This window comes from Pagrus major, chromosome 20, assembly GCF_040436345.1.
Source record: "Pagrus major chromosome 20, Pma_NU_1.0".
Taxonomy (NCBI): domain Eukaryota; kingdom Metazoa; phylum Chordata; class Actinopteri; order Spariformes; family Sparidae; genus Pagrus; species Pagrus major.
Genome location: NC_133234.1, coordinates 1,813,692 through 1,834,184, shown reverse-complemented (window position 1 = coordinate 1,834,184; position 20,493 = coordinate 1,813,692). Strand labels below are relative to the sequence as shown.

The 20,493-nt window shown below is 40.5% G+C and overlaps 1 protein-coding gene across 1 annotated transcript in view; it reads left to right on the top strand.

The window, feature by feature from the left end:
• Window positions 1-20,493, top strand: part of shisa6 (shisa family member 6) — a 69,869-nt gene that overhangs the window by 45,451 nt on the left and 3,925 nt on the right. Inside the window, exons 4-6 of the mRNA XM_073490294.1 lie at window positions 9-47; window positions 14,516-14,578; window positions 15,881-15,901. Coding sequence (XP_073346395.1) covers window positions 9-47; window positions 14,516-14,578; window positions 15,881-15,901 — 123 coding nt within the window. The remainder of the gene's footprint in view (window positions 1-8; window positions 48-14,515; window positions 14,579-15,880; window positions 15,902-20,493) is intronic.

Genomic DNA, 20,493 nt, shown 5'->3' with positions numbered 1-20,493 from the left:
TTTTCTAGGAGAAAAACATTGGCCGGTCCGCTCCCAGAGTCACCATGGTAGGGATGGTTGTTCTTTCTTAAAGGGTCAAAGTTGCCTCTAACCACTTCGTCTATGATTATTGTACTTCTCTTATGAATCTATTGATGATTAATAGAGGTAGTCAGAAGACACATCTGGTTCCTGATCAGTGTTTGGAGGCAGCTTATACCTGGAGTGTTAATTGTAGTGCAGTGCCTCCCCATTGACCTCTATCTATATGCCTAACCTGTGTATTTTCCCCTTGACATTTAGCTCTCCTGTCTGTGGGATGAGTGTGTGTGCAGTCTGGTCTGTGTGCATTGGTTCTAGGGGTGGAACAGTACACAAAATTGGTTTGAAAAAAAATTCAATTAAGACGAGGGCAGGCGGTTTATGAATAACTTACACTTACTCGCTTATATGCCAGTTAGATTAGATGGTCAATACCAATTATTTTAACATGGGTCTGTCTAAAATACCTAAAGATATGCCCACCAACACCTGCCACTTATTACACATTGGACCTCATTTGTTTAATACACTAACAGAATTTGTTAGGGGAGTTAAAATTGCTTGTTGAGCAAAATCTAGCGGCAGTAACGTCCCAGGGTCTGCTGAACTGTTGTTTCTTAAGACATAGCTACACTGTACTCCCTCTAGTTTTTACAGTTAGCTACCTCTCTGTGGTTCTGAAGCTCCATATTGAAAGTGCAGCTTGTTTACAGGGCGGGCTTGACGGACTAAAATGCTCAGGTTAAGGAATATTATAGCGGGCCTCTTGCTCTGTAATAGATAAATGTTTTGCAAGTTTAAGCTAGCATGCTTAATGGCTTAAGGAGATAATGTCACTCAACTTCACTTCAAAAGATGAACACGCAGTTTTCTGTTGATGTAGTTGACAGACAACAACTGTCTTACAGCCGAACCTCTTGGAGTGGGACTCTCGCTCTTTGGAATTTGTGATAGACCGAAAAGATAGACCGAATTAGACAGTATTACGCTAATTTGACCATAAACTGAGCTCAATAACAGTTCTGGGCTAATACATGTACTGTTACACCCCTATCTGGTTCTGTTCAATCAATGGTGTGGTGATGTGGGCTCGCTTACAAGAAAACATCATAAAGAGAAGATTTCAAAAGCAATACAGTTTCTGTTTTCAACTAGAAAGTGAATTCTATGAGTAGAGTTTGGGCCTAATTAATAAAAAAACTAACCAAACTAGGACATTCTGTATGTAAATAAGAATAGTCTGTACCTCTTGATGTTTGTTGCAGCTGGCCCACATTTTTTATTTTATTGTGTTTTGCCTTAAAACCCAACTGGTCCCATTTCACTCTGTTCTAATTCCTGCCCTTTGAAATGTATGTTTTGAATTGTTTCACTGAAGCTTTTTCTGTGTTGTCCACTGAAATGAATGTCCTAACCTCTATGGTGTGCGTGGTCTTCGGCTCTGTCCGTCTCAGTGGAGAGGAGGGCTGGTCTATAAAGGCATGGATAAAGGCAGTTTTGATGATGTTACTTCTTTTATTTTAAGAAGACATCAGATAAATCTGTGCTTATCCTTGCTTAAGATATACGGACCCTCCTCTTCCTCCTCTACCTCTTCCTCGTCCTCCGCCTCCTCTCAAAGGAAGTCTGCTTTTCAACAGCCTACAAATGGAGTCGGTTGGTATGTCAATCAACTGTTGAGAGTTATGGCTTTTATTATGAGAGTATTACTTGTACGATGTGACATCCGATGAAAATGCCATACTGTTACACTGTTTGATTTTCAGGAAAAGATTATTGCCTTTAAACCCAGTGAGTCACCTCTGCTTTGTAGTGAGAGAACAGAGTGAAACCAGATGAGCTCTGTAGGAACACCATGAAGCACTACTTCAATAAAATGGATCTCTTATTGCCTTTTAACACACAGGGTCACCGTAGTCCACGGTGGGTTCACTGTCTATCACATTTCAAAATGAACTGGATATGAAGTCCATCTCAACCTCCTGCCCTTCCCCATCCCTGCTGAGACTATCATGGCACATTTGTCAAGCTGCAGAGGCAGTGACATGTCAAGTAACTACTTGGCCTTTAGTGTCTTGGGGGTGATTGTGAGTTATGAGATAAAGAGAGATACTTACTGGCAATATGGATAGAAACAGTCTGTAGTGGGTTTTTATTGCACTTGGAAGAACACAGGAACTTTCCAATCTGCAGCTCTAGTGACTCATTAATGGAGTTATCTATGAATGCATAATGATATCTGAGTATTTCAGTGTAGCTATTCATTTCCACCAATTCCAAACGTGTGTTAATTGATTTGCACTCATTAGCAGACATGAGATGTAGATTAACAGTCAAGCACCGCCGTTTAGCAATAATACTGTTTTTGCAGACTAGGTATACAAATGGTTATAGCCACAATACAAAGTCACTAACCAGAACCTGAACTATATATCTTAAAGGGCATGCTCTAAAAGGAGCCTCTGATTTCACAGTGATCCAGTGCTTTGATTTGTTCTCTTTCAGTATTTGTTTTCCACTGCATACTATTTTCCTTTTTCCTGCTGTTCTGCTGAATGTACACATCTTCAGTCGCTTTGAGGACATAGAAATGTAGAAGTTAAATCAATAGCAGATTTCCAGGGTCCTCATCAGAAAAATGGACCACATAGGTCGACTGTGAAAGCAGCTTATTGTGACATAATTATGTAATGTAATTATGTAATTATTGTACAGCAGCAAAGAAGGAAGTTAGGTGAAGCAGTATAAAACACATCAAGTCCATATAGGGAGGGGTCAGGGACACACAGAGACTGAAGTAAGACACATAAAGTAGGTACAATCGTAGCTGAAGTTACATAAGTAACGTAGTCATTTTAATGTTTTCCGAAACATTTTTATTTTCTTGCAAGCATACGACAAAGGTACGACCCCTGTTGCTGGTATGCTGCAACAGTCATGTTGTTTTAGGAACAGTGATTTGTCACTTTCGGAGTCACTGGTAATCAACCTATTCAGTTGTCTTTATCTGTCTTTTTAGACACGCACATAATTGGAATTAATTAAAAAAGATTAAACATCACAATTGTATAATGTGAAAGGTCTGTTGACGAACTTAAATCACTTCCACTCAGCTCTACAGAGCACAATCTGCCCTGGCCCAAACAGATAACAAACAACAGAGCTAAAAAGTGAGCAAATATTGGACTTTGGTTTATCAGGTCAACAGAAACAGATTGTGACGGTATTTGGATCCACCTGTTTTTACTGAAAAGTAAATCCCATTATGTCTAAATATTGTAAAAAAAAAAATGAGTGTATCAATAACAGCAATGGAAACAGACTTAGCAAATGTAAATGTAAATGTAAATGTTAATCATTATGTATATATATTATGTGACTTAAACATCCAGATAAGTTTCCACTGGAGGGAGCCAGTACATCATTTCGTTGCGGTGGTTTAACAGTGCACCTCGCTCCTAGCATTTGCATAGCAGTAGTAGATGGAAACACAGATCAACAACCTACATAACTCTCTATTTTCTGTCTGGTTACCATTGGCTTTGCATGTAACGTACCACACCGCTGTGGAAAAGGGAATAGAATTAAAGCAACAGTATTTACGGAACGCCCGTCAGAATGTTCACATGATGACCCGTGAATACTCTACATTATTACGTGTGACCACGCCCATTTTTATCTCAAATACACACCTGTTAACTTTCCCGACTACACACACAGTTGCGATGCTATTGCAGTGACAAAATCTGTCCACAGACACACAACCAGACACACACACACAAACAGAGAGAGAGAGACTCAAAAAGTGAAAGTTTTATCAGCCAATGCTGTCGCGGCTGCACATCACTACTCCGCTCAATCTGATCCAAGGAAATGAATGGGGTGAAATCATCAAAAAGACTTTGCAGACTTTTACCAGGATTGTCTCATTTTTCTAAGAACTAAAAGAATGCTGTCAGAATAAGAAAGAGTTTTTAAACTGATTTTGAGGAGCCAGACGATATGCTGTGTTCAGGAATGTGGAGTCGGGCCCTTTCAGTCTTTCAGTCACACACTGCTTGATGTTGGAGCTGAGGAGTTGCTTGATTTTGTTTTCTACTGTCACAGCACTTTCATATTTAGAGCCTCATGTTTGCAAGTATTGACTCTGAGTAGTATTTCATTTTATAATATTGACACCTTTGGCATCAAGCAGTCACTGCAGTGCTACAGTAGTTTTGTGTAGTCCACTTGTGATATTGCTTGTCAAACTGTGTTCTTCATGTTATTTTTCAAATTCAATTTTGTTTTTCTGGCATCACTGTAGTTTAATTGCAAAAGCAAGTTTTACAATGTAAGTCCTGTTTCATATCTTCTGATGATACTTGAGTTTCTGTTGCTGCGGTTCTTTTTGTTTTCCTGGTAGCTTTTGCTAGTCACGCAAACTGCTCAGTCAGCTTTTACTCCTTCTGAACACATTCCCATTGCAAAAGCTCTTCTGAACTTGTATCAAACAGTAACTGCAACAAAGCACAAGTTTTTTATGAAAACATTACTTAAAGATATGGGTTAAGCCTTTTATCAGGTCCATGTTTTTAGTCCAAACTCTGACTCACATGAGCCATTCAGTTAAGAATGAGCAGGGGAAGCTAAAATTAGCCGAGCCAGAAGTGCTATAAATATAACTTATAAGCATTATCACCAGTGCTGCAATTGGGTCAGAGTTAAGCCTCCTGCTCTGCCAGTGAAATCAATGAGGAGGTGGGAGCTACTTCTGTCCAGGGACCTAAAGCTTTGTCCCCCACTAACCAAGTGAAGTGGGGCTATTATGGCAGTTAACATTTAGCGATTAAATGTGAACACTCTTTGTCAGTTGTTAAATGTCAAGCCCACAGTGGCTTCCCTTTCCTCTGCTTCCTTTGCTGCGAGAGGAGGGCAGGGACGTGTTGGTAGCACTGGGCTGTCAACAGAGCCAGTAGGACAGAGACATCCGCATTCATACCTGTCACACACATTTTGCACACATACTCGCAAACACACACATGCACAATGCACTCTGTAGCCCCACCGCCACCACCTCCACCTCCTCTGGGCCTTTCATAACTCCAGTAGCTCCACTTGGCAGGGCTAATGGGATGGCAGGGCTGTTGGTTTTAGAGAGGGATGTCATGAGGAGAGTGGAGCAGAGAGCCGAGGATGGCTCTCTAATAGATTCTGGGATGGGTGGTGTGGAGTCGGGGTGGGGGGGTGGAGGGTTGCCTTGTGATCACTGGCCCATGTTGCTGTTTCTCTCCTTTTTTCATCCCACTGCCCCACCACAGCCTCCTTTTTTCATACTTTTCCTTCTCTTATCTGCTTTGTGTCTCAGTTTATCTTGTGTCCACTGTATTTCTGTCTCTGCAGCCTTTTACTTTTACCCCCCCTGTGTTGTTGAGAGATACCAAGCCTTTAGGGTTTCCATTAAGTTGTGCCCGTCTGTCTGTATTGTCACTGTTTTGAAGTCTGTCTGTGTCCACCACAGTTTCTACTTACACTTTGCATAAAGCAGTGAAAGGGTTTCTTGCTTTTATATTATTAATCACATCTGGTGCATAAAGCGTATGGTGTTGCAGGATTTTATATTTTAAAATCTTTTATACATATAAAAGTATGAAGCTCAAGTTACGCACCATGCCAAGACTCAAGGGAATTCATTGTGTCTTGTTATAAAGAAGGAGTCATACATTGGTGACAGTTAGAGTGCGGCTCGGGCAACATTTTTCCATCAGAACGAGTCAGAGAGAGGAGTATTCAGTCTGGACCAACCCGAACTCGACAGGCGTTCTGTTTTTAATGTTTGAACCTGACCCGAGCTCGACTCAGTTAATGTGAGCTGAAGCACTGAATTTGTGTTACCCTTGTCAAGCAGTTGTTTCCCTGGTTACAGACATGTACAGTGTAGATAACTGTGAAGAGAGATTTTTCACGCAAATAGATATCAAACAAAAACAAAATATACATATATCTTATATATCTATGTGGGTGGAATGTCTTTTCACAGTCATCCACACGGACTGATACAGAACTGGAGTTACATCCAGGCAGTAAATGCTGCTGATTTGACTGAACCTCGGACATCATTTTTAAATTTTTGTCCTTGTCCGTCCAGTGCCAATGGGTTAGGGCTATGGGGTAACGGTTGTGTATCCCTGCTCTAGTGTTTTATATTCTATAGATTTGTGTGTCTCAAGTGGTTTGGTTGTTTAGTAGTTTAGTTTAGATAATTTAGAGAATTCCCCAAGCCTTTAGTACCGCCCCAATCCAAAAACAGTTTGGTAAAACATAAATAAAACAGAATGTGATAACTTGCTTATCCTTTTTAACATATATTTGAAACAGTTTTTAGTTTTACCTCATCAGATTAATTGATTTTTGTAAATATATGCTTATTCTGAATTATATGCCAACAAAAAACTGTAAAAGTTGTAGAATGCTCCAAAAACACCTGTTTGGAACATTCCACAGGTGAACAGGTTCATTGGTAACAGGTGATAGTATCATGATTGGGTATGAAAAGGGTCATCCTTGAAAGGCTCAGTCGTTCACAAGCAAGAATGGGGCAAGGTATTACTACATGTACTAGGGAACACTTCTTTCACTACGTTTTACACATCATCTTAACTTTTTTGGAATCAGGGTTGTAAGGTGTTGGACTTTTCACATCCATGCATATACAAACCCTACAAACCTTACTCTCCACATTTGATACACTATTTCCTGCATTTCTTTTATCATTTCATCGCCTGTCTGTACATGTTGCTTGTGTGTGGCGCATTGTGGTGAATTTTGGGTCTTGCTTGGGTCTGACAATTTGTAGCTCTTATCTGTATGCTGCTCAGTTGTCCTCTGATGGCATTATTTGTTTAGGTCGATTTGCTCCTTTTTGTTTCTCACACAGGGCTCCATGTACCTTGTCTCCACTTTCAGAATGACCTCCCTATTCCTGGAAATGCATTCACACACACTAACCCTGCATACAAAGAGTTGAGTGGATATCATGACGTGGCTGTTAATTTGTTGGACAGAATGCAAATTCTTAGAAATCAATGTTCTGATGGTTTCCAAGATACTGCTTAACATGTGACCGCAATCGATTGTGCAAATGCTTATTTAACCTTGGCACAGGGTTCAAGGTGTTTTGTGGTCAGCCCAGTATTTCTTCTCTTGCCTCCCTGTGGTGCTGTATGTGGATGTGATGTTTGGAAGTGTGATGGGAAACAAAATGCCATGCCAAATGTCAAATGACTGAGTCACTTGCGTGCCATTTCGACGCCATTATGTAAACTCTGCAAGGAGGTATTCTCGAGACATCAGTTATAAGCAAAGATTTATTTAATGTGAGTAATTTCATGGAGGTGAGGTCGACTATATCCGGAAAAAAGTGTCTAAGATCAGCCCACCCATCATAGATGTATAGTTGACTCAGACACTAAATCTGACTGACACCATCTGACAAACACACAGCTGCGTCATCAACATACTGACAGAAAAACATTAATTTAGCAATTTAGATAGGGACCTTGTTCAACCCAACAATCTGGAGAGCATGTCAATCATAAATAATCAACCAACTGTATGATTAGACAGCAGCACTGGCTGTGCATCTATTTAAATATGCCAATTGAGCAGATGAAGGCAATAACTAATGGACAGCAGTGTAGCCAGGGGGTCTCACTCTCCGCTGTAAGTTCCCTTTATCACTGACAAATAGTTTCTTGCAGCTGCTTCATGGTAACATACTGTATGGAGGCTATTTTGCGATGTCAGCTCAAAGATGCTGCAGTGGGTTCTTCAATATGGCTAATTGGCCCCCAGATTACGGAGGGATCAGTGAACATGGCCGTCCAGGTTCTTAATGAGCTTCAGTCTTCTGTGTCTTCTCACTGGGCCATTCAGTACAGCCCATCTCTCCAGGGCCCTCAGACCAGGCTTTGAGAGGAAAACACCAGACTGAGGAAAACAGTTGACCCTTCTTGAGTCCTGCTCATTTTCACTCTGTGCTCCAATAACAGTTGAGCAAGCTTAGTACCTGGATGAACCTCCATCAACTCTCTCATTTCCTGTTAAGCTTACAGTATATGTGCTGGTTTGCCTATGTTGAAAAGAAAAACAGAAGGTGGTTGAAAGATGTTGCTGGGGGACCTGTACCTTGACACCCCTACCCTAACCCCTGTGGAAGGCGTTTGGTTTATTCTGTCCCCAAAACTGAAGACAAATTTTGTCCAATGAAAAGAGTGGATTAGGCTGTGAAGTAGACCTCACCATCAGCTGACATCAACACTAGAATTGAGCGAGAACACTGCATATCTGTATTTGTATCTGTATCTGATCAACCAACTAAATTATCTGTACCTGTATCTGTACTTGGATTTGGTGGGGTATTAACTGAAAGTGGGTGGTGCTTAAACTGAGAGTGGGCAGGACTAAAAGGAAGTTGTTAAACCTGAAATTCATATGGGTTGATCAGAAGTTGCTATATTTGTTATTTATTAGAAAACTATTTACAGAAGAGCCTCAGAATTAACTTCATCTCTGCTAGCCAATGAGGATTTACCTTGGTCTGAAAGTCTTTTTCACTTAGCTTTCTCTGATGATTCTCGTACTTGTAAAACAGCACTAACTGTACCGGATACTCTTTCAGCCACATTACCATTTAACATTACGATGTGAAGTCACATTATATAGATGATCTTTACGGGCACATCACATTCTATGTAGTCACATCTTAGTTCGGCTAATCTAAAAGTCTAGCAACACACCACCTGACTACCTAGCTAACATGTAATGATTAGCTAACATTACACGAAGAGGAGTTAGCCTTATGTCAGATCACCAAAGTCAGCCAGGTTTGCTTCCTCCGTACGTCCTTAAGTCTGTGGTAACGTTAAAAAGATTTGGAAAAGGACAGATGGGTTGCTGATGTATTTTTAAGAAGACATGATTTATCGTTCAGAAAAGATTAAAGCTTCTCTCTTTTTCGTTGAGGCTGGAATGACTTGGCCTCAATTTGCATCATTTCATTTTGTTCATAAAGCCTATGATTGTAAATTTATCTTTTCATCACATAGGCCTACTGCAGTCCTTGCTGTTGGCTTCTTGGAGCCATATTGGCTGACTTGATCTAATAAACACTGCGGCATCCAGCTAAACAGGACCAGAGTCACCAAGTGTCTTAAGTCACGGTTGTCCAACCTAGCAACAGTAACTAACAGAGGCAGGACTTTGGATCAGTCAATTCTTAGACATCAAGACCATTGTGAAGTATTGCTCCATGTCTGGGTCCTCTGCCTGTACTTTCAGGGGAAAGACAGGCACCTGTGCTGATTTTCAAGAATTTAAATCTGGAGGAGTTTACTTGCCTGCATGGCCACTTTGTTTTCCCTGTAGCATGTCACATTTTATAGATCCTCATAATGTAGGACCTTGTATGTTTCTGTATATGTTATTTGTTGGTGGACTGAAGCTGCTCATTACATATACATATACTTATTCATGACTGGTGGCAGACTGATGACATGTCCTGGATTGCCTTCCTCTCAGTAAATACATGCTGGTATATGTATGCTGGACATGAGGAATTGATGCTTGGATTGAATCACATCACTGCAGACCTTTTTTAAAGCATATAAATAAATAAATTTTCCTCCCCTCCACTTAACTTTTTTATATTGATTCCATGATGAATGTAGATAGCAACCCTGTCTGCCAGAAAACTGCATTCATATACGTTGTGTAGAAGGCCTGATGCTGCCTGAAATAATATTTGTATGTTGAACATATCTGGAAAATAATAAGAGGCATTTTTTATTTTTTTATTTTTTTATTTCCTACAACACCCACTCCTGACAATTGAAGCATAACATTTTAACATTTTCATGGTTGTGTTTCGGCAGCAAAGCACTAAGCACTTTGTTCAGGTCTGGGATAGATCGTGGTCTTGGCAAAATATCAAAAAGTAAGCGGTGACCTGAAGTAGGAGATTTACTAGGATTTTGACCGAACCAATTAGCCTTTTGTCAGTCAAAACCAACCCTGTGTAATTTTTGTCAAAGTCATGTTGTTGTTGTTGCATGGTATTGTGGATAAAACACAGGCTCATTTGAAAAGTTACAGGTATTACATGCTCAGGTGTTCTGACTGGATTTAAAGGTGCAATTTGTAAGATATGGCTGTAATTTTTGTTTAAAACATTCAAAAAATGAAATAACATTATTAACAGAATTAACAGAAACAACAGTTTTGATGTTATGTCAAAGATGTCTCTGTACTGTGTTACAGTAATGCCCACTGAAGGTAGCATGCTAACCAGCTAGCCCTGGCCTGTCTTGTCTCCCAAGAGGCGATAGTCTGATAGCCCCCCTGGGTTCAGCTGACATTAAAGATGCAAATTCGCTACTTAGTTTAATAAGTCAACAAAATAAACTCACAAAATGTCAAAAAAGAAAATATTATTACACCCATTTTCCTCACTAAATAGAAAAATACAACCATACTGAATTCAAGTTTCTCTCTTTTACTATGCTTAGACGAGCTTAATTGCCTCACCATTGCCTTCATTCAAACTTGGCATTAACAAAATAAAACTCACCAAGACAGTCTTGGTTTGTCTTTCCACAATCACCTCTGGTTTGGTCCAAATAATCAATAAATAAAGATATACTGTCTATTACTATCTCTACATGCCATTTTCACCCGCTGCTGATGTGCTTCTCTCTCTCTCTCCTCTTCACCTTGATGCCTTTCTATCCCGGCATGTGTCTTCTCGTCCCATCTCGGTGCGTCCTTGCTCCACAGCTAACTGAGCTACTTGCTATCAGCAGCTAGTCACTGCAGCCAAAGATAGATAGAGTTAGTGGTTATGCTGCCCCCTATAGTTTTGGAGCTACCTTTGAATTCTGGCCATTTCTTACAAATGACAACTTCAAGAGTCGACTGAGTGAATATTTTAGTACATCTTGTAAATTGAGTGAAGTGAGCAGTTCATTTTTTTAGTATTCATGTACTATACGAGATGTTATAGTGAAGTTTTCCAGACTATTTCAAGACTAGTTTTAAAACACTGGCACTTTTATTTCAGTTTAGGACAGTTTTACACATGGTTTCATGCAGTGGTCTCAAAGAGTGGACCACGGCTTTGCCATTTTCGTCATGTATAAATTATTAGTAGTATTATTTGAGAAGGACATAATTTATGCTAGGATTTTCACTGTAGAAAATACTGACATAGTAGAGTTGTTAAATATGTAATGACCTTCACAAGAGACAAACATTCAAAATGTTACCATAAATCTATTGACAATGACATTTCGTTATCTTTGTTGTAGTGTAACTAAACTGTCAGCGCTACTTGCTTAGCTGTTATCACTTTTAATCGATTTCTCTGTTGGAAACATAATTTGCAATTATTTTTCTATTCCATCTCCTTTGTGTCACAGGAACAGTAAACTGTAAAAGCTTTTACAGCCTGGCTGTAGGTCCACATATTCTTGCTGCACAACAGATAGTAACTAAACTGACATATATTTGTATTACAACGCTGTTTCATATATTCAATATGTTCAGGAGACAGTCTCGGATGACTGTGAATTTCCCCTCTTGAATCATCCCTTCTGTGAGAATCACTGTGAAGCATTTATACGAAAAAAGAGAAAGCCAGTGAAGGAACACACAGCAGACACATCCCATCTATCTCCATAGCTCGAGCAAATATTGAAACCCATGATGTGAGCACGTCGGGCCTCCCTCTCCTCCTTCACTTCTGTGACAGATGTAAATGGACGTTTCAGCAGTTGGCTCTAATGCATTTTTAAACAGGCACAGCAGCAGACAGCAAATGAACGTGTCGCGACGGCAACACTCCACGATGGTGTCCCCATCTATCGCTGCCTCCTCCTCACATACAAACATACAAACCCACGCTCACACATACAATTATACACACACACACACGCAGCCCTACACACTGCTGAGAATGGCTGTCATTCATCAACTTTCTCAGTACAATGGGCTCAGTAAAGGTCCCATCTTTCAACTAAAGCACCTCCACGCTGCGGTGCCCAGCCGAGCACTGTACTACTGCATCACATAACCTGTCAACCGCAAACCCTCCTGCACAGTAGGGCGGATAGATGATTGGGTAAAGCTGTTGTTTATTCTCTCAGTTAAAACTTAAAATGGGTCTGCTTTCCTTGATGACAACTCAGCAGACTGTTCCTGCTGATTAGACCACACTCATGTACACAGAGAGCCACAGAGAAATGGGCAATGACCAGAGACGTAGCACTTATGAATGTTTTAATGAATTTTACCAGAGCCAAGTAAGCTCAAGGGACTGCATCTTTAAAAAAAAAGAAAACATGTATAAATGTGCCACAAAAATGCTGCTGAAACACAAGCACACCCAGAAACACACTGAAATCTATGTAACATCAACAAGCACTGCAAATTTGGAAAAACAGACATGCTATTGTACATAAGTTGTACATAACACCTCGAATGTGAGCTAGAATATGACAATTTCATATCTGGGAGACACCAAAAAATGCTATTGTTGAGCTCTTTCAATGATGATGAGGAGTGGGCAATCTTTATTTTAGTTTGACCAAAAAAAAAAAAAAACTCTTTTTACTAGACTTACAAGACTTACTCAGAGCAAACTACAGTTGCAAATTATGACCACGTTGTTGAAAGCTAATGTAAAACATTTTTACATGCTGTAATGTTCAAAAAACATTATTTTTCTCACATTGTCCACTGCAGCGCCTCTATTCGCCCTCTGTCTGAATGCTCTGTTTTAGTGCCTGTCTCTTTAAGGCCCCCGTCACAAAAAAACTCAGTCTGCTCTGATTAGTCAGATCTCTATGGCTCGAGCAGGTACCGCCCATTGTGTTTCCGTACCAACCCTGTCAGTGTTTTTCTGAGCCCATATTGGGGGAGTGGCTGAGGGCGGTGACTGTATAGGTGACATAACAACCTTACAGAAGTCCTGACAGCTCGTTTAAAGGCACAGTTTAGATATGTCGGTACGGTATGTCTGCATTTCTCTGGATTGACTGCTCTGATACTTTCACAGTATTAATAGCACCTAGAGCTGCTTTATATTCAACAAACATGGAAACCTCACTTTCTGGGACATTTAAATGCCATGGCTTTTGATCCGTTTGTCAAACTACTATTTCAAGGTCAGGAGTGATCTTTCCCAAATGTTTAGTTTTAACATTCTGATTTTATGATTGTTAGGGCGAAAAAGGCTAACGCTAGGTGTATAGCTCTAGGAAATGCCTGGTTCTTTAAGGTTTTGATAAAGAGAGGAAGGTACAAGCTTGAGGACATAAGGGTTATTTGTCTGTTTATTTAATATTTTGTTTTATTATTTATTTATTTAGCTTTGATTCACACCATGGACTTGCTTCTGGCCTCTTCTTCATAGCAATGGTAGCTGAGGCTCATGGGTATTGTAGTATTGAGCCCTTTGTGCCAAAGTGACAAAGCATAAGTTCTCAGAAACAAAGTCGAAATACTTCAAACTGATGGTCATCATTACATCATGTGGGAGACTCTTGTGTCTCTATGTTGAGGAGCATTGAGACTATCGATCAAACTTTTCCAACTTCACGACTTTTATTTTGAAAAAATCAGTGAAGCAAGAGAAAGAAGGGTGGGGCATGAGTGTGAGATGAGGTTTGGTGTGTACGTGTGTGTGTGAGAATGGATATGATGCAGGTGAGGATGAGCCTCCAAACAACACAAGCAGGCAAAAACGATTCTAATACTTCATCCTACAACCACCACCACACACTGTGTAGCTCTATTTGAAATGTGTCTCTGTACGCTGCAGATGTTGGATGTGTTTTTTGCTTGAGTTGTATTAATTATTATGTTGACTACTGTAGAATTACCATATTTGAAGCCTCTTTTGATGAATGCATAGATGAATCTCTGTGTCTTGAGTAATGCAATTTCCAAGAATATGAGGGCCTGCGTGTTCCAGGACACGATGTGATAAATATTGTATACAGCCCTGATTTTTGCTTCTGTTTTTTGCTTTTTTTCCCCATCTGTAAGGGTTCTCTGACGTTCTGGACTGTTTGATGTAAACATGTTTCACAGGGTTACTCTGCGGTCACAGCGGACTCCACCTACTGTAGTGTCACTCATCCCACAGTCTCTCTCATCTATATTTATGTCCATTGCCTTCATTTGAGGAAATTAAAGGGATATTTCACTAACTAAATGAGTTTGCCAGCAATTGTGTAGAATGGTGATGTGGCAACATGACTTGTGTTCACTTAAAAATGCACTGACTTCTCTACATGAATCTGTATTTTGTGAATAATACATGAAGAATATCTCAAAATGCCAGCTAAATAAGACAGCATTTTAGTGAATTATCTCTTTAATTGTCACCCTCACACTGCTAACAGTCTGTATTCCTCATGGACACTGAACAGATCTTTCATTGCCTTTGTCATTGCAGGTACCCATCAGCACAACTATAACCATGTGGCTCTAGGTAGCCCTACACGCACACCTAAGAATGGTAAGGCAAACTAGCAGCAGAAGGGAACATTCAAGTGAATTCACGGCTCAGTTCAGTGTTTGAGATGAAGCCTGGACCTGGGCATTAACTTGAATATAGTGCTTGACATGGATGTGTGAAAAACCCCTTGACACGCTCCTCTTTTCAATTCTCCCCACCGCGAATCCATTCTGTTATTGAAAATGAGGCTTTTTTGTTGAAGATTCAATCACAGAAGTGTCACATCCCATAGTCATGAGCATTTTTCTGTGAGTGGGATGAGGCCACTCTCGCTGTCCATCTCGTTTTTTAAAGGGAATACAATTGGCCGAGGATCAACTTAATGTTCTGTCGAGGTCATCCCGTCCTCTGGTTGACAGAGCGTGTGAAACCGCGACGTTCCCTGCTGTTATCCCGAGAACGAAAGTTATCACCGTAGCCTCGTGCTCCCCGTGAGGAGCATCACCGTGAATCGGCTTTTATCACTGATGTCATGCAGCTGTTTGCTCAAATGCTCCTTGTGAGCGAGCTGAGGCTGGCCCGGGGTCGCAGACTGGCAGATGTGAAGAGTAGCGGTTGCTTAAGGATGCAAGGTGCAAGCTGAAGAGAGGAAAGACAGCAGAGATAAAAGAAAAGAAAGAAGGCCATAAGCTGAATATTCACTGCCTCTGTATTTATTAAATGACTCTGGTCTTACCATTTGATTTATATTCTGTTTGTTTCAACCACAAATATTAAGAAAATGACTTGCTACTCACAGAAACTCAGGGGCTGTGCTTGAATTCTGCAGCCAGAATGCCCCCTTTCTATGGACGTAATTGACCATGTGGCTCATTTCTCTCACACACACACACACACACACACACACACACACACACACACACACACACACACACACACACACACACACACACACACACACACACACACACACACACCAACTATGGAGAAATGCCTTGGAGATCTATGGAAAACATGAAAAATCCATTCAGCAACACATCTAACACAGAAACTTTGATCACAGGCCCCTGAAAGACATTCAATTTCAGCACACAGTGTATTTTCTAGATAAAACCCGCTGCCATGACCCCCCCAGTGGCCTGCGACTGAAACAGCCAGAAGATACATAACTGCACATCACAAGCAGAAAATGTGCAATCGTACTCACAAGTGTACATTAGATGCCTCAGGATGTAAAAGCTGATTTGATTTGAATTCTCTTTTTCTCTACTACTCGTGCTAAATATGGAGGAAGTCTTTGTAGGTTGTTTTTCTCACCATCAACATGTTTCTGAAATATTTGTTTTTCACTTGGGTTGGTAGCTCACCGATCATTGAGACGTGGTAAGTCAGACATACATAATTTAGTGTAAAAACTCATTCATTACATTCCAGCACACATCTGTGTACGCACACACACACGTCAACCCCTACGTTTGTGTCATCACTTCCTTTCACTTAAACTGGTGTGTTTTCAGACCTGATTTAAGTAGCATTTGCTAAGGATTTGGGCTATTTGTTTGAACCTGCTATAACAAGAAAATTTGTGGTTTGTCATTACCCAGATTTTTTTTTAACCATGAAAGTATATGAAAGTGAGTCCATGTGATTGCTAATGTGCAGGACACGAGCTGATACAATAAAGGTTCATTTGTCTTATTCTATATTTTTTTTTATTGTCAACAAATGCTTGTTGCCAGCAGAAACCAACAATGCGTTAGTCCATCTCTCAGTATGTTCCAACTTCACTAGGAACCAGTGGGCTTGGCGTTAAGTGCCGCAGATATTGTAGGGAGCATGTAAACCCTTAAAAACACCTCACAAATGTATAGTTTCATTTTTTTTTTAAAAGGATCAGAAATTTCCTGAAATAGCTGGTCACTGTAGTTTTTAGCAAACGTTACTCAAACATGAGGAAATGGGCCAAGTGTTGCCACAAGTTGCTGTTGAAAGATGAAGCCAGCTCAAGTGTATTTTGTAGCGGGTCTTGCCCATCACGCAGTGCCAAGCGTCAGTTTGTAGCTTCATATCGCCAGCTTGCCTTGTAGCCCAATGCTTTGTCACTGGTGGTGTGAACAGGGTAAAAACAGCAAAATGGGGGCATTACATTCCTATATGGCTACCTATCTCTGGAGGACTGAACCAGTCAAAATCAACATAAATAAAGACATGTAAATGGCTCAATTAATTACTCAATATGTCATTGGATATATGAATTGGGATTGAAGGACCATTTTGCATCTTAACAATACAATACAATGGGAGTGTGGCCCACCATTAAGTTTCAGTTTTGGCCCTCTAAGGGAAAAAGCTTGGCCACCCCTGTATTAGATGCACAGAAAAAAATAAAAAAAATAAATGTAAGATTAATTTAAAAAATGTGACATTAATTGATATTTCTGTTTATAAATTTGTGCCTGTATGTATTTACATTGTTTACTTTCCCATGTAATGTATTAATTCATTAATTAATTTTCAAATGTATTTATTAATGTATTAATTTCCTGTATTATTTTCTTCCATTTATTTCTACAAACTAATTTATTTCTACTTCCTCAATGCTTCCATGTGGACTCAAAATGGGGTCGGCAAACGTCACTTTTTGCTAATGGGATCAGGCAAAACAAATCAAGATAAACGCCGCTTCCAACAAGCAATGTCAGCTAGAATAAATGAAGTGACGCAAAATGGCAACTCAGTCTGATTATCAGGATAGGTGTGTGTTAGATTCACTTGAGAGAAACTGAGGTGCCCATGTTTATCTTAATGTTGGAACATGTCACTCAGTGTCATTGTTGGTTTTGGTCCTTGCCATTAATTTGTTGGCAATGAGAAAAATACAGAAAATCACCAGGCTTATCCTTTAAAAACACACTAAGATTTGCAAAGACTATTTGAGCCAGGTCTGTGTGGTTGTACTGTCCATTGTGATGAAGCAGTAAAACGTGTTTGCTATTCAGATAGCTAACAGCATGCCACAGTCCGAGTCGATTCTCCCCATATTGATGCAGTGTGGCAGACAGTCCACTCACAGATCGTTCACATCCTTCGAACCCCCTCCTTGCAGCTCCCAGGACCCCCTGCGGTCACCTGGCCCTGCCACCACCCTTCTGTCCTACTCTCTCAAGCGTCCTCTTCACCCTTCTATTTTCATTCTGTCTTGTATTTCAGCCTCCTTTTTTCCCCTTTTAGATTCTCTTATCTCCATCTCCTCTCTTTCCTTTCCTTCTCTCCATCCTGCAGCAGTTACTAAAGCCCTATTTTTATCTATCCATTGGAGGCTGGTCTGGAGCCGCACCCATGCCCGCTGCTCTGCACTGCGTGACAGACTCACAGCCCACTGGGGGAAAGCAAGATAGAGCAGGAGCGAGAAAGAAAATGAGAGAGAGGGGAATACTGAATGGACAAGAAAGAATTAAGGAGCGAAGGAAAGTGGGTGGCAGCATGGTAGGACAGATAAGATTGACAGAGCGAGGAAGACAGCAGTGAATGAGGCAGACTGCGGATGTTTGTGTGCGTGTGTGAGATGTGTGTATGTGTGAGAAAGAGAGATAAAGAGAAAGACGAGAGCGAGAATAAAAGGGGGCTTTGGTCCAGCCACCCCCCAGTGCGTCTTCCTGGCTTCATATCACGTCACATCAACGACAGCCAGTCCAGGCTGTGTTCCCTGCCCCGTCCCAGATCACATCACAGCACTGTCACGAGCAGGGTCACTCTCCAGCACACATCTGTTGTTTGGTGTGTTGTCTCTTTTTTTTTCATTTTCTTTTTTGGACCGTTGTTTCCTCCTGTCAAACCACCACATCACCTGTCAAGTCAGTCCCGCACCACACGCTCACTGAGTGCCTGAAGTGACCACCTGTACTCCCCCATCACTGCCACCAGCAAGTTGGAGTTTTAGATATATAACCAATTCTCAAAGCCTTAAACGCTCAACTCATTGGCTGAGGCAAAGCCCAGGCAAAGATTCAATAAGTAACGTTTGACTAAAAAAGGCAAGAGGAAAGAGCCAAAAACCAGGGCCGTAGCCAGGATTTTAGGGATTTTGAGGTCATGAGTTCAAATTTACCAACAACCCACAACAACATTTTTGACTAGCCAACAAGTCTTCACATTTTAAATATTCACGTAGCTGTTAAATACATTTTCTATTATCTTTTTGAAATGCCCTTTCCACAATGACAGAGTGTAATCCTGGTGGGGATGTACAAAGTCCCTTTTTAATTTAGTTTCTGGCCTAAAAACAACAATCAAATTGAAGAATTTGACTCCAGGGTTGGATTGTGATAGCCAGTTCCATTTTGCATACAGTTCCAGGCTAACAAATCTCTTATTGAGTCTTTAGTTCTCCCCGCTCTGTTTTATTAACAAAACACAGAGTACAAACACTTAGGCAGCAGGCTTCTCATGTGGCAGAAAAGCCACATTATATGATTTAAAAACCTTGATGAATACATATATTTCCATATATGGTGCTGAATCCACAATTCTGCCTTACATTACTACTCAGATGGTTACATTTCATGAAGAACAGTAAAAGCCTAGTCTACTGATGGGACAACAGGGAATGTAAGAGATCAGATTGTGTTTTAAGAAGAATATTTCATTCTCAAGGCACAAGCTAAAATGCAGCACAAATCTTGATGATTGCGAGTGGACTGTAGTTCATACAGCCAAACAAAGATGTGAGTTTCCTCTTGTGAAAAGATCTAGAGAAAATAACTGATTGTGTCACATAAATTTCAGGAATCAGTATCTCACAGTCAGCCTGATCTCACTCCAAACACATCAAATTTAGCAGCTTGGTCAGTGGCCCAGCGCTTCAAACTATGACGCTGTAGGATGTTGATGAAGGTTCTCAGTCATCCAGGTCATGGTAAATATAAGTGCTGTATCGTAGGCAACTGGACTTGTTTCAGTTTGTTGAAGACGTTTCACCTCTCATCCAAGAGGCTTCTTCAGTTCTAACTAACTGGAGGGGAGCTGCAGGCTTTTAAACTCTGTTTGGGAGTGTCCATTGTTAGGGCCACTTGTGGGTCATTGACCCAACCGGCCTTCATGTGGGTTGCTAAGGCTAGGTGAGCCCTTGGATGAGAGGTGAAACGTCTTCAAGGAACTGAAACAAGTCCAGTTGCCTACGATACAGCACTCAGATATGACGCTGTAGGTACCCCTCTAGCATTCAGTAAGAGGCGCAGCTTACTGTAGCATAGTAGTATAAAGAGCAAGAAAAGTCCACATTAGTCAGGTTGGGAACTTACATACTTATTTTAAGTCAAACCATGATGTTTTCCTAAACCTAATCAAGTACTTTAGCTGCCTAAATCTGAGCAAATTGTGACTGTTTCATATTATAAATCCAAAACTGATCATATGTGAAATGTATGCTAGAAAGCTTTCTTTTGAAAGTCTAACCATATGATGCATATTTATTCGCCTTGCAAAAGTGACACTGAAGGGTACCATCAGTGTAATAGTTGAAGCCTGGGGCCACTGACCAAAGCTGCCATAGTTTATATCAATAAGAAACATATCAACTTCTGAAAATTAGATGTATTTGGAGCAGATAACTCAAAACAGAATAAGCAACAAATTAGGATAAAATGATTTTGAATCCTTACCTTAATTTACTCCCAAAAAAAGCCTTAAAAACAACCCCCAAAGTCCCAGAGACTGTACAGAGGGCATGTCCTCTGTATCCTCAAGGGTAGCTACAGCCCTGGCAGCAACAATGAATTATTTACACGCCTCACTTCTCAGATGTCTCCTGAAAGAGGTTTGAAGAAATTCTGGAATCTATATTTTGTATTATTTCAACCTGCATTTACGTGCGCGATGAAAACTGTGCTTCCATAGATCCAACCATGGACTCTTATTTTATACCAATGAGATTATTTCTGAGATATTTTCAAAGCACCTCTGCCTTCAGTCAATAT